This window comes from Tamandua tetradactyla, chromosome 15, assembly GCF_023851605.1.
Source record: "Tamandua tetradactyla isolate mTamTet1 chromosome 15, mTamTet1.pri, whole genome shotgun sequence".
In the NCBI taxonomy this organism is placed as follows: Eukaryota; Metazoa; Chordata; class Mammalia; order Pilosa; family Myrmecophagidae; genus Tamandua; species Tamandua tetradactyla.
The window spans coordinates 19086692-19099803 of NC_135341.1; the positions used below are offsets into that span (position 1 = coordinate 19086692).

Genomic DNA, 13112 nt, shown 5'->3' on the forward strand with positions numbered 1-13112 from the left:
CAGAAACAGGAGCAAACTGTGAAAAAATGGATTGTTTTGAGCTGTGTATGGTTGCTATTGAAAAATCTGCTAATCATCTATTAACCTAAGAAAGTCCCTGAACTTGAAAACTGAGGGTGGGTCCTGTCTTAGCTTGCGAGGACTGCTATGACAAAAGCCATGCAGTGATTGGCTTAAACAACAAGAATTTCTTGGCTCATACATTTGGAGACTTGAAGTCTAAAACCGAGATGTCAGCATTCTCCCAGGTCCATGGCTTTCTGGTAATGGCCGGCTTTGGTCACACAGCAGTCTCTGTCTTCTTCTGACTTCAGGCTTCTATTTCTGGCTTTTGGTTTCTCCTTCTGACATCTTCCTGTAGCTTTCTCTGACTGACTGTAACAGAATTTCTTCTCTTTATAAACTTTCACTCTTCAGGATTAAGGCCCACCCTGATAATGTTTGGCCACATCTTAGCTAATAATATCTTTAAAAGTTCCTCTTTACAAATGGGTTTACATCCACAGGAACCTGGGATTAAGATTTGAATCCATCTTTCATAGGGTACAAAATTTCCTCCTTAACAGATGTGTAGATGTTAGGAAATCTACACATATTTATCAAATTAGGTATAAATTTTATTTTCTAAATATTCATTTCTGTCATAAACTGAGACTGTGTTAATTTGTTCAGTTTCATGGCACTGAAAATGAATGATATGATCATAAAATTATAATAACAAAATTGTAAATAAAGGGCCCTTTCCGTTTAGCCACATCTTCGAGTGGAGCATTTTTATTTGTAGACGATCAGCTTCAATTTAATCACTACAATATACTTGATATTTTGAGATAATAGTGATTGGAAGGAACTAAAATTAAATTTAGTATAGCTTTATGTATGTGTTTTTGTGTTCACCGTAGTGATTGATTTTTTTGTTGTTTTGTTTTTTCAAGCCATTTTACTTTCCTAAATGTCACAGATAATCTTTACCTTATAAAAAGTCAACACTTTGATCCAGTTACAACTTTGCCGAAGCGTGGCACATTTTTTGGTGTAACCTCTTTAGAGATGCAAGATGAATCTTGATTCTTACGTGTGCTAATACTTTCTTGCTCTTTCTTGGTGCATATAGTGATTGAGTTGAGTGTAAGCCATTAGAGTGAGCATATCAGATTTTTACCTGGCCGCTTTCAAATTCAAACCCTTTAGCCTATTGTGTTCGAATTTATGCATTGAGAATTTTCCTGCTGACATAGACCATTACACACTGTCAGAGAAAGTAGCTGTTTTAGTTAGCTAAAATGCTGTCGGAATGCAAGATACCAGAAATGGAATGGCTTTTATGATGGGGATTTATTAAGTAATAAGTTTATAGTTCTAAGGCCATAAAAATGCCCAAACTAAGGTGTCCAAAGGAAGGTACTATGACTCAAGAAAAGCTGTTGGCTGTCACATGAGAAGGCACATGACTGGTGTCTGCTGGTCCTTGTTCCCGGTTCTGTTGCATTTAGCTTCTAATTCCAGTGGGTTCCTCTTTAGGTGTCTGTGGGTCCTGACTTAGCTGTTCCAAGGCAACTCTCTGGGTTTCATCTCTTAGCTTAGTGTCTCATGGAAAGGCACTTGGCGACGTTTGCTGGCCTCTGGTTCCTGTCTCGCTTCTGTTGGCTCTCTCAGCTCCTGGCATCTCCCAGGGCTTCTGTATTTCTAGACATCTGTGTCTGCATTTGCAGCTGAGGTTTCTCCAAAATCTTTCCCCTCTTAAGGGCTCTAGTAGACCAATCAAGGCCCACCTTGAATGGTGGAATCACATCTGCATCTAATCAAAAAGTAACACCCACAATTGAATGGATCATTCTCCACAGAAACAATGTAATCAAAGGTTTCCATCCTAAACAGTAGGTCTGGCCGGGAAGATTGGATCAGGATTAAAATATAGCTTTTCTGGGGTACATAATAGTTTTAAACTGGCACAGTGTGTGTATATTCATAAATTTGGCAATTCATTAAAAATGTGTTTTAAAGAAATAGTATAAAGCCTTCTTCTCTTAAAAAAAGAAATTTTAATTCTAAGTCTAAAGTTTAGTAGAAACAAATTATTCACCACCTATGTGTTTGATGCAGACTAATGCATTACTAGGTCAATGGGTGGAGGGCATGGATCTTTGGGAAGAAAGAACATAATCAAGGTTATTATAATTTTTAAAATCTGGTTTACTAAGCATAGAATTACAAACAGTGCTTACAATTTATTGATGGATTCAGCATAATTTCTTATGTTCCTAACCTTACTCTAAAAGGCAAAAACAGCGAATGAATCACTGGCATTCTAATGTTGATTTTTTTTTATCATGTAATCACTGGCTATTACTGATTATAAGTTAAGTATTTCAAACTTTGGTCATTCATGAATCACCTTCATGATTTTGTCCACATCTGAATATAATATTTATTATTTACTTAGTGTTTTCTTTGCATACTTTTTAACATAAGTTTTCAAAAGGAAACTGTTGTACTATTATCACTAACATTTTTTCAATTATTAATTTCTTATAAAAATCTTCCTTCTTATTTAAGCTAAAAATCAGCATTACTCTTCTATTTAGTTTTTAAAAGGAAACCTTATATTGCTGCCATCATTTGCTAGTTAGATTTTTCTAGTGCAGTGAAAAATCTGTAGCTCTATTAAAAACAAAAGTTAAAATGCAAAAATCCATGCACCACTCAGAGTGGGTTCTACAACCTACAGTAGGACCCCAACCAGACTCTGGGAAAAAGTAGCTGAAAGCAAAGATGGGCCATTCCTAAAATAGTGACCCATAAGGAGTGCCACCCCTGACACAGAATTTTCTGTTAAAACTTGGCAAAGGTTTGTTTCCACCCTGCATGACCCTGGAGTCAAGCCTGCCATTCAGTTAGAAAGGTGCCACGTGGTGTTAACTGTCCTCCTTTTTTAAATCCTGCCCTGGTTCCCTCCCTGAAGAGCCCCTTATTAAGGGAAGGTGATCTCAACTTTTTAGGCCCGTAAGGGTGCTGGCAGTAATGAATTTTTTATTTTTTGTGGGACTCGCTCTAAATTGGATTCAGCATTATACTATGCAAATATGTAAAAAGTGACCAATTGAAATTCAAATGTGATGAGGATGTAGTTTTGCTATTCAGTGCTGCTGCCTTTGTTTTTAGCTCTAGTAGACTTCTTGTACCAAAACAATGCAGCTCTCCTCTCTGCCTCTTAATTCAGTGTCTAGCTGGATAGGAAACATCTTTTCTAATGCATTCCAGAAATGAAATACAGTTTGTTCTGGTTTTCCAGTTTAATTTTTTCTATGTGCTGAGACATTCTGATATGAAGTCTTGGGGGCAAAAAAAGTATTCTTTTTAATACATGCAAATGTGTCTCTCCATCACCTAGGAAACTATTATGGGACACCCAAACCTCCTAGCCAGCCAGTCAGTGGGAAAGTGATCACAACGGATGCCTTGCAAAGCCTTCAGTCTGGCTCCAAGCAGTCGACCCCGAAGCGAACCAAGTCCTACAATGATATGCAAAATGCTGGCATAGTCCACGCAGAGAATGAGGAGGAGGATGACGTTCCTGAAATGAACAGTAGCTTTACAGGTAAAGGCCAGGCCGTGCTCCCACCTCAACAGACCTGGGAAAAGGCGACGGTGGGGAGGTTGTTTTCTTTTTTGAACATGTTTTTTTTTTTTTTTTTAATTGTGATAACATATAAACAAAAAAGCAATACATGTCAAAGCATATCACAACAATTAATTATAGAACAGATTTCAGAGTTTGATATGGATTACAGTTCCACAGTTCTAGGTTTTTCCTTCTAGCTGCTCCAAGACACTGGAGACTAAAAGAAATGTCAATATAATGATTCAGGAGTCATACACATTTGTTAAATCCTATCTTCTCTATAAACTCCATTTTCTCCTTAAGTCTCTTATTTATTTATTTATTTTTTAAATTGATATGTATTATATATTCACATACATGTAATTATCCAACGTGTACAATCATTGGTTCACAATAATGTCATAGAGCTGTGCATTTATCATCACAATGTACTTTTTTATTTTTTGTGAAAAATATACAAAACAGCAATAAATTTCAAAGCATATCACAACAATTTTAGGATTTTAATTCTAGCTGCTCTAAGACACTGGAGACTGAAAGAAATATCAGTATAATGATACTCATTTACTGATTATACTCATCAGTATAAGTATACTCAGCACTTATACTCATTTGTTAAGCCCTACTTTTTCTGCATAACTCCACCATCAGCTTTGATCTTTCTCCCACTCCTTCGGGGTATTTGAGCTGTGCCCATTCTAAATCTTTCATGTTGGATAATATGAAATATCATCGGTAATATGGGATGGGGGATGGAACTAGTTGTTCTAGAGAGGCTGGTCCCTCTGCATTTCAGAACTTAAATCTGGTCCAGGGACCCATCTGGAGGTTGTAAGTTTCTGGAAAGTTATCCTGTTGCATGGAACCTTTGTACAATCTTATTTAACTCCCTAGGTGTTCTTTAGGGTTGGCAGGAATGGTTTGGGTTGGGATTTGGCAAGTTATGTTAGGTAGCAATGTCTAACTGAAGCTTGCCTAAGAGTGACCTCCAGAGGAGCCCCTCAACTGCATTCAAACTCTCTCAGCCACTGACACCTTATTTGTTACACTTCTTTTCTCCCTTTTGGTCAGGATGACCTTGTTGAGTCCACAGTGCCACAGCCAGGCTCATCTCTGGGAGTTATCTCCCACACCACCTGGGAAACTTTCACCCCGGATGCCATGTCGGTAGGGAGGTTTTTGCAAAGCATTATGAGAAGGTTGCCATTCTCAGGGAATTCTGTAGCATCACCAAAATTCCTACTCTGACCACACACAGTAGGCTGTCCTTTTCCTAGTCTGTTTTTCATGCTTCTTCACAGAAAGTCGAACTTCACCCAAATATTGTAAATGGGCTTAGTGAGGGGGAAATGTCTGCAGAAAGAAGTCAGGAGTAATCAGTGTTGAAGAATTTCTCTTCAAAATTATATATATATAAAGCTGTTTGTACTTGATTCTTTATTTTTTGGCCCTGAAGCATATGCATAATTGTGTGTGACTTCTTATTAAGAGAGATATGAAGATTTAACAGCTTAATATCAGTTGATGCTATATGGATAGGGTTAGCAACATCCTTCCATCTCATAACCCTTGTAAATGGAGATATGGTAGAAATGGATCATATGTCCAGTGAACTTATGCAGATTTTACTATGTGCCCTAAAAGGGAAAAAAAAAAAAAAGGGTTAAATAATGAATACTCTAAGATTGTTTCTTACATATACGTCCTATATTGGATAGCGTTTATTACTGCGTGTATTATATATCTTTATCTACGTTCAGGGCTATCTGATCCCTAACTTAGACGTGCTGAATTTTATAAAGGGCTCGTCAAGGACAAAGCCTTCGAGTAAGGCCACACCGGTGGGTATTGCACAACTGCAGGAAGTACGTTCACAGAGGCCGGGATGTATGGTCCCTGGGTTCTTGCAGTAAAGCACCGTCAATCAAGAATATTTTTCACTGTAGGAGGGTTTAACTTTATGTATTAACTCAAAATGTAATAACTGCGTAAGACATGAATAACTCTAGTCTATAATGTGATGACTTAAAAAAACGTCCTTTATCTTCTATTTTTCCTGTACTTAAATATTTCCTTATACTATCCTGGCATTATAGCTATGTGCAATTTCTCCATTTTCAGCAGATGAAATCTTTCTCCATCATAGTGGCCTTCTGTCATCCTCACATTTCAGTCATTCCTTTATTAGACTGCGTCCAGTGAAGGGGGAGGCCAGTGGACTCTTCATTTTCCTTTCCATAATATAAATTCTAATTAGAACATTTAGGAAAAAGTTTATGTTGGTTGGTTGCTGACTGCAGCCTATATGGGCTTCTCTGAGATTTTTCTCATTCATTAATCTCAGAAGCCTAAAATTCTCCAAGGTGACAATAAAAAATTTTCTGATGGCTTTACTGTTGTAACAGTAACCCATCCCTTCTACAAGAAGCATTAGATAAAGAAGGAAGAGGACCCAGTTTGCTGTCCTGGTTTGGCTGTTGCAGCTGCCTTATTTTGAACATAATATCTAACCTGTATCATCTGTAAAATGACTGGTTGGGATTACGTCATTTCCAAGTTCCCGCTTCTAGCTCTGAGAATTTGATTCCATGATAATTTCCATTTTCTCAGTGGGTTAGGCCAGTGACTAATTTATAGTTGCAGTATTTAGATGCAATTTACCATTTCTTCCTTATATGTTTATTGAAATGAGCTGATTTCATCCACTTAGGAATAATTAGTTCATCCATTTATAATAGTCCTCACCAAAATGAAAGCAAATTAGGAAAAAAAATTCTGTATTTCTTTAAGAAAAAGTAGGCAATACTTTAATTTTTATCTTTCAACAAATAAGAATAGCAATTCATGATAGTCATTATATAATCTAAAACATAGATGTGGGAACAGAAACAGGAGACCTTGGGGTGATTTATAGTGAGACAGTTCTTCCAAGCAGACAGTGGTTCTGAAGAAGCACATGTGCCTTTAATTGTCCCCTATTTTTTTAAGTAAACATTTTGGTAGAAAGCAAGAACAAAGTAGAGGTAGGGCTTGATGCATTTCCTCAAGTGTCTCTCCCTAGGAGGTGTGCCTCAGAAAATCTCACCCCATAAATCTCCACTTGTAACCTTGGCATCAAGGAAACACTTTCTGAGCCATCATTGCTAAAATCATCATTGCTAAAATCAGTGTAATCAGCAGTATCTGCACAACATAAAGCCAGGTGGCACCTGCTAGAATCCCTCAGGTTCCCGTCTTAACACCAAGAAGGCCGACAGGATACACTGAGAGACCTGTCCTTGAGATATACATGTGATGGGACATTCAATATAAAAGGAGTAATTGCTGAATGAATGTCCCCTCCCTTGCAAAGCTATAATCATGAAAGCCAGCAATTTCCCAAACACTAACTTATACTAATTCTTTCAAACAACTGATCCCATCTAGCCTGTGATATGTATATGAAACTATCTTTGTCAAAGCATTTTGCACTTTGAACCATTTTAAGGAGCATTCTACCATCCATTTGAAGCATAGAGTGAAAATAGCATACTGAGATCTTGGCTCCAGGTTGGCCATCTCTGATAAAAGCATGCACATCATATCCAAGTGTAGAAACACTATGGAGACATTAAAAATTATATTTACCAGAATATTTTTAATGACATGTGGTTGCTAGTTTCTTAGCTCTCTTCTGCTAGGGTCTTTTGCTTAAATAGCATACTTACATTGGGAATCTCTGCAGACAAAAAAAGGGAACCTAATGGCCAGAGCCCCCTGGGTAGGTGCCGCACTTGCTTCCTGCAGCCAATGCTTGAAGCAGAAGCTGAGCAGTGACTTCTGATCACAAGACAGTAGGACAGTCTCCTACTGTGGCCAAACTGCAACAAATTTTAGTTTCAAGTTTTGGACCTAAAGGCAACCCTTGAGAGAGAGAGAGAACACTCAGAGCATACAGTTATTGAAACAAACAAACACATAAGAAAATGTTTTGTAAAAGCATTTTGTTCATTATATGCTACTTGGAAAATATATAGCAAATCACCAAACTAAAAAGCAGCTGGTTCATCCATTAACCTCTTCTAAGAAATATCAAAATATTATTTACATGTGTTTGTAGACTTTTTTCCAAACAGCACCTTCTCTCCCCCCATTGTGGAACACTGGTTGCTGACAGTTCCTTGCAGTGGCAGGCAGTGATAAAGCGTTGCTTTGGAATGTCAACTGATGATAGTTATTGCCACAGCTAATGTTTCTCAGGTGCTGACTATATGGCAAGCATTTGTTAAGCTCTTTATGCATATACCAGAGATATATAATACCACAAAGCCACTGAGTGTCAAAGCTGTCATTTCAGCCCACAAAGTCTGCCTCTAGACACTGTATGCTCATACAGTATGGCATTTGTGTTTTAAGTCAAGTTCCTCAGCTCTATGACGCATCAGAGAGAAGGGTGCACATCATCTAAAAGCATTTTATAAGTTAAAATAAGCTCCAGAAATGTTTTCTGTTTTGAGCTTAAGTTCTTAAAGTCACCATCAGAAGTCTCCAAGAGTATGCATGTATGGGTGTGTGTGTATGTGCAAATGCTTTGAAGCTTCTGATTTACTCTGAATAAAAATGTTGTCTGTTTTATTTATGGTTTACAAACCATTTTCACATGTATCCAGTAAACCTCCTAGAAATCTTGATAGATAAGTAACCCAGGTATTACCACTCCCATTTTTCAGATGAGAGCACCGAGGCATGGGGTGGTTAAAAGGGCACAATGCATGTTATACTACCAGACAATGGCAAAATCAGGCTTTCTGTCACCCCATTCCAGTCCACATTCCAGTATTCCAAGCTACCTGTCCTCTTTGGATTCATGGGCACCCTTTCATAAGTTGGTGGGGGGGGGGGGGGCAGGTGGTTTGGTAGGAGCACTCCCAAGTGTTTGGTAAATTAAGTAGAGGATTTATTGAAATCAAAATATGTGTCAAAGTCAAAGCCATGATTGAGGCTGTGAATTCTTGAGTCTGTCCTGTGTTTTCAGACCTCTCATTTTCAGACCTTCTGTTTTCTTTCAGAGAATGGGATTGATTAAATTTCTGTTGAACTGGAAAGAAGACACTGAAGGCACTTAAAATAAAAACAAATATTTGTATAATTTAAAATAAAGTCTATTTGCTGGAGGGATTTTTTTCTTTCCCTTCCAGGAAATTAAAACTACTTGGAAACCTTCCCACGGAGCTACATGTAGGTGAATTTTCTGAACACTGACAGGACAATTTATTTTTTTTTAACCATGAATTGTACCTACTCAATGTTAAGCTATGGTCATTTCTCATTTCATATGTAATGGCCCACCCGTTGACATTGCCATTCTCCTTTTAACCTAGTTTCTACTAAAATGGGTTAATTAAAATTAGAAAATAAAGTTATTGAATGCCGACTGTGGGCTTGATGTTTTGTTGGCTTTCAGAATCGTATAAAGTATGATAACTGACTTTGGGCCTTTGTATTCCCATAGCAGGTGTCGGTACCAAGCACTCACTGAGCACAGGCTGGGTATCAGGACTTCTCCAAGCATTTCCAGCCTCCTTCAGTTCTCATGATGTGCATTTTGTGCTCATTTTGCAGATGAGGAAGCTGATGCTCAGAAAGGCAAAGTCCCTTCTAAAATCATGTAGCTAAAAAAGAGACAAAATTATGACGTGGTTTGTGGTCTGATGTCAAAAAACCTATACTTTTTCTCTTATTTGTAATCGATAATAATATGCAATCAACAATCATAATTTCGATGACATCATGATGATGACTAACACTTAAATAGTGTGCTGGACACTGTTCTGAGTGCTTTACATAAATTAGCTAATTTAATCCTCCCCATAACTCAATGTGGTAGGTACTGTTATTATCCCCATTTTACAGTTGAAAAAACTAAGGCTTGTAGAGGTTAAATTGTCAAGTTACTAAATAGTTGAGCCGGCATTTGAACTTGGGCAGTCTGGCTCCAGAGTCAGTGCTTGTCGTCACTCCCTTTCATTGTTTGCTTATGCCAGGCTGTGTTATATTTTAAAGGAAGCATGATAGAAAAATGGGGAAATTTATATGAACATTCAAATTTCTGCCTTCTCTTGAAAAAAATCCGTGATCCGGCATCTCTGGGTCCACTGTTCTCTGGTACACTAATTGTGTGTCACTGAGTACCCTGCTGCCTTCAGACTGGCACACATGCTCCAACAAGACACAGCTCATTTGGGTCTCTGATCTGGTACAGGTGGACACAGGATTTTGTATCCTGTGATTGCACCACACTGCCCCACTGGCCACAAGGCAAAACCCCTCCTGAAAACCAGAGTTCTGGGGATTCTGGAACATAGCAGGTTCAAAGCCAGAAGGGAGTAAGCCCCGACTGAAACTAGGACTTCTTGAGTCTCCATCACCTGAATGCTTTAAAATGAACCTTTTGGGGAATGGACAGAAGTGAAGACAGTTCATTCATAGGTCTAGAAGTAATATTGCCATATTGAAGGTGAACATAATTGAAAGGGGTTGTAGAGAGCCATATATCCCACCGATTAACACTGTTAATATAAATTAGATCTTGCATGAACTACTTCAAAGGTATGAATCTTGTACAAAGAGTAAATAATAGATGGATATAGGGGAAACTACTATTGCAGGCTATGGCCTATATTTAACAGGAAGACATCAACAGGACCACAACACTACAAGGGGTAAATAATTGGGGGCAAAGGACAAGAGTTAAGGGGAGGTTTGGATTTTCTTTTCAGTGAGAGTGTGTTTATCTGTTATTTTTCTCTTTGGAACAATGAAAATTGTCTAAAATGGAGAGTGTTGATGGCTGTACAAATAAATGAGGATAATGTGGGACATGGATTGTTGACTTTGGACATTATCCATGGTGCCCAATGGAAGGAGGTGGCTGAAGCATATGTTAACCGAGAAGTAGAATGGTGAACTGTGGTGAATACATAGGATAGAATATTGTGCTGCTACAGAAAGAAACAAAATCATGAGGCTTGCAGCAAGGTGAATGAAACCTGAGAACGTTATGTGGTGCAAAATAAGCCAGAAACAGCAAATATTATATGGTCTCTTTTAGAAAACACTTTTAAGAAAATTGGGGCCCAGATTATAAGCTCTTACAGCAGTCACATTTAATCTGGAGCTGAAAATGGTATTTCTAGATTTTGAGATGCCGTGTTATATATGTATAATCTGGTATCTCCCTGGAACTTTGGCTATTGGTGTGACACCTGAGACTCAGAATTGTAGCTCTGCAGCTTTGAAAGTCATCGTTGCTACATACAATTGTTGCTACATACAATTGTTAAGAAACCAAAACAGAGACCACACTTTGAATAGAGATACAAAACTGATTGGAATGGGACTAAGGTAAATCAGAATTTACCTTAGGTAAAGATGGTATTGTTGGTATTTTAGAACTTCACCTACTGTATGAGACCAAAAGAAGAGAGTTTTATTTTGTCCAAACCTAAATTTTCTATAACACATAATCTAACTCATTCCTGTCTGGATAACTCATTTAAACAACCCAAACAAGGAGCCCAAAATGGGAATAAGGACTCCTTATTCTGTATAGCTTGATGTAATGCCTGGATATATCCCAGAGTAGAGTATTGAGCAGATAATTTAAAAGTTTTGGCAAAGTCTCTTGAAGAATGGGAGAGAAAATTGGAAACTATTAAGCTTTACCACCAGGGAAATCCCTGATACTGTCTCAAATATTAGAGACTCCCAAATCAATAGGCTAAGCCCTTTATCTTTTTCTTTTCCTTTTTTTCTTAATTTTTTATTGAGAACTATTTGCACACATGCAGTCCAACCATATTATACAGTGGCTCACAATATCATCACATAGTTGTATATTCTTCGCCATGATCACTTTTAGAACATTTGCATCACTCAAAAAAAAATAAAGAAAAAGAAGAAAATAACCCATACATCCCATACCCCTTACCTCTCCCTCTCACTGACCCACAGTATTTCAATCTACCCAGTTTTTACCTTTTATCTCCCTCCCTTATTTGTTTATTTTTCATCCTTAATTTTTTTACCCATCTGTCCATACAGATAAAAGGATAAAAGGTGGATAAAAGGTACATCAGACACAAGGTTTTCACAATCACATAGTTGTCTTGTAAAAGTTATATAGTTATATAGTCTTCTTTAAGAATCAAGGCTACTGGAACACAGTTTTCAGGTTCTTACCTCTAGGCACTCCAAGACATCATAAACTAAAAAGGCTATCTATACAATGCGTAAGAATAACCTCCAGGATAACCTCTTGACTCTGAAATCTCTCAGCCACTGAGGATTTATTTGGTCTCATTTCTTTCTTCTCCTTTTGGTCAAGAAGTCTCTCTCATTCCTGTGATGCCAGGTCCCAGCTCAGGAGTCAGATCCCACATTGCCAGGGAGATTTACACCCCTGGAGTCATATCCCACATAGGGGGAAGGGCAGTGAGTTCACCTGCCAAGTTGGCTTAGAGAGAGAACAAGCCCTCCACCTTGAGAGTTGCTTTTAGGAAGCTTATTTCTGTAGTAGAGAAGCTAAGCCTAACTATAGTTATGTGTAAGAGTTGCTTCCAGAAAACCTCTTTTGTCACTCAGATGTGACCTCTCTCTCTCTGAGCCAAACTCTGCAAGGAAAATTATTACCCTCTCCTCTACGTAGGACATGACTCCCAGGGATGAGCCTGGCCCTGGCACTGTGGGATCGACAACACCTTCCTGACCAGAAAGGGAAAAAGAAATGTAACAAAATAAGGTATCAGCGGCTGAGAGAGTTCTAACAGAGTCAGACAATTCTGGAAGCTACTCTTATGCTAGGTTCACTTAGATATTGCTAATTGCCTTAGGGTTGAAAGGAATCAGAACCATTCCTTTCAACCCTAAGGAACACCTGGAGCTTTATCTGAGATTCTATAAAAGTTTCACACCCTAAAATAACTTTCCAGGAGCCTACAACCTCCAGATGGGTTCCTAAGACAGATAAGTCCTGAAATCCAGAGGGGCCGGCCTCTGCAGAACATCAATTAGTTCCATCCCCCTATACCATGTTATTGACACCCTTTCCAACATGAAAAGTATGGAATGGGCATAGCCCAAATACCCCTAAGTATTGGGAGAAGAATCAAAGGAGAAGGAGGAGTTATAACAGAGAGATGGAGTTAACAAATGAGTATGACAGTTGAATCATTATATTGATAATTTCCTTCAGTTTCCTGTATCCCCAAGCAGCTAGAAAGAAAAACCTAAAATTGTGCAACTGTGACCTGTACCAAACTCGGAAATCTTTTGTATAACTACCTCTTACAATGTACTTTGAAATTTATTGCTTTTTTATATGTATATTATATTTCACAATAAAAAATGTTTCAAAAAAAGAAAGAAAAGAACCTTTTGAAATCTTACCCCGAGCCTAATCTCTGGAGTAGTGAGCCAAAAGTCTGCGTTTTAATAAGTTATCCAGGTGATT

At 38.0% G+C, this 13112-nt stretch overlaps 1 protein-coding gene across 7 annotated transcripts in view; it reads left to right on the forward strand.

The window, feature by feature from the left end:
* Positions 1-13112, forward strand: part of MAGI1 (membrane associated guanylate kinase, WW and PDZ domain containing 1) — a 708398-nt gene that overhangs the window by 583493 nt on the left and 111793 nt on the right. For all 7 annotated transcript variants that reach the window (XM_077128768.1, XM_077128769.1, XM_077128772.1 and 4 more), the window contains exon 4: positions 3392-3598. In XM_077128768.1, the coding sequence (XP_076984883.1) occupies positions 3392-3598 (207 nt within the window). The remainder of the gene's footprint in view (positions 1-3391; positions 3599-13112) is intronic.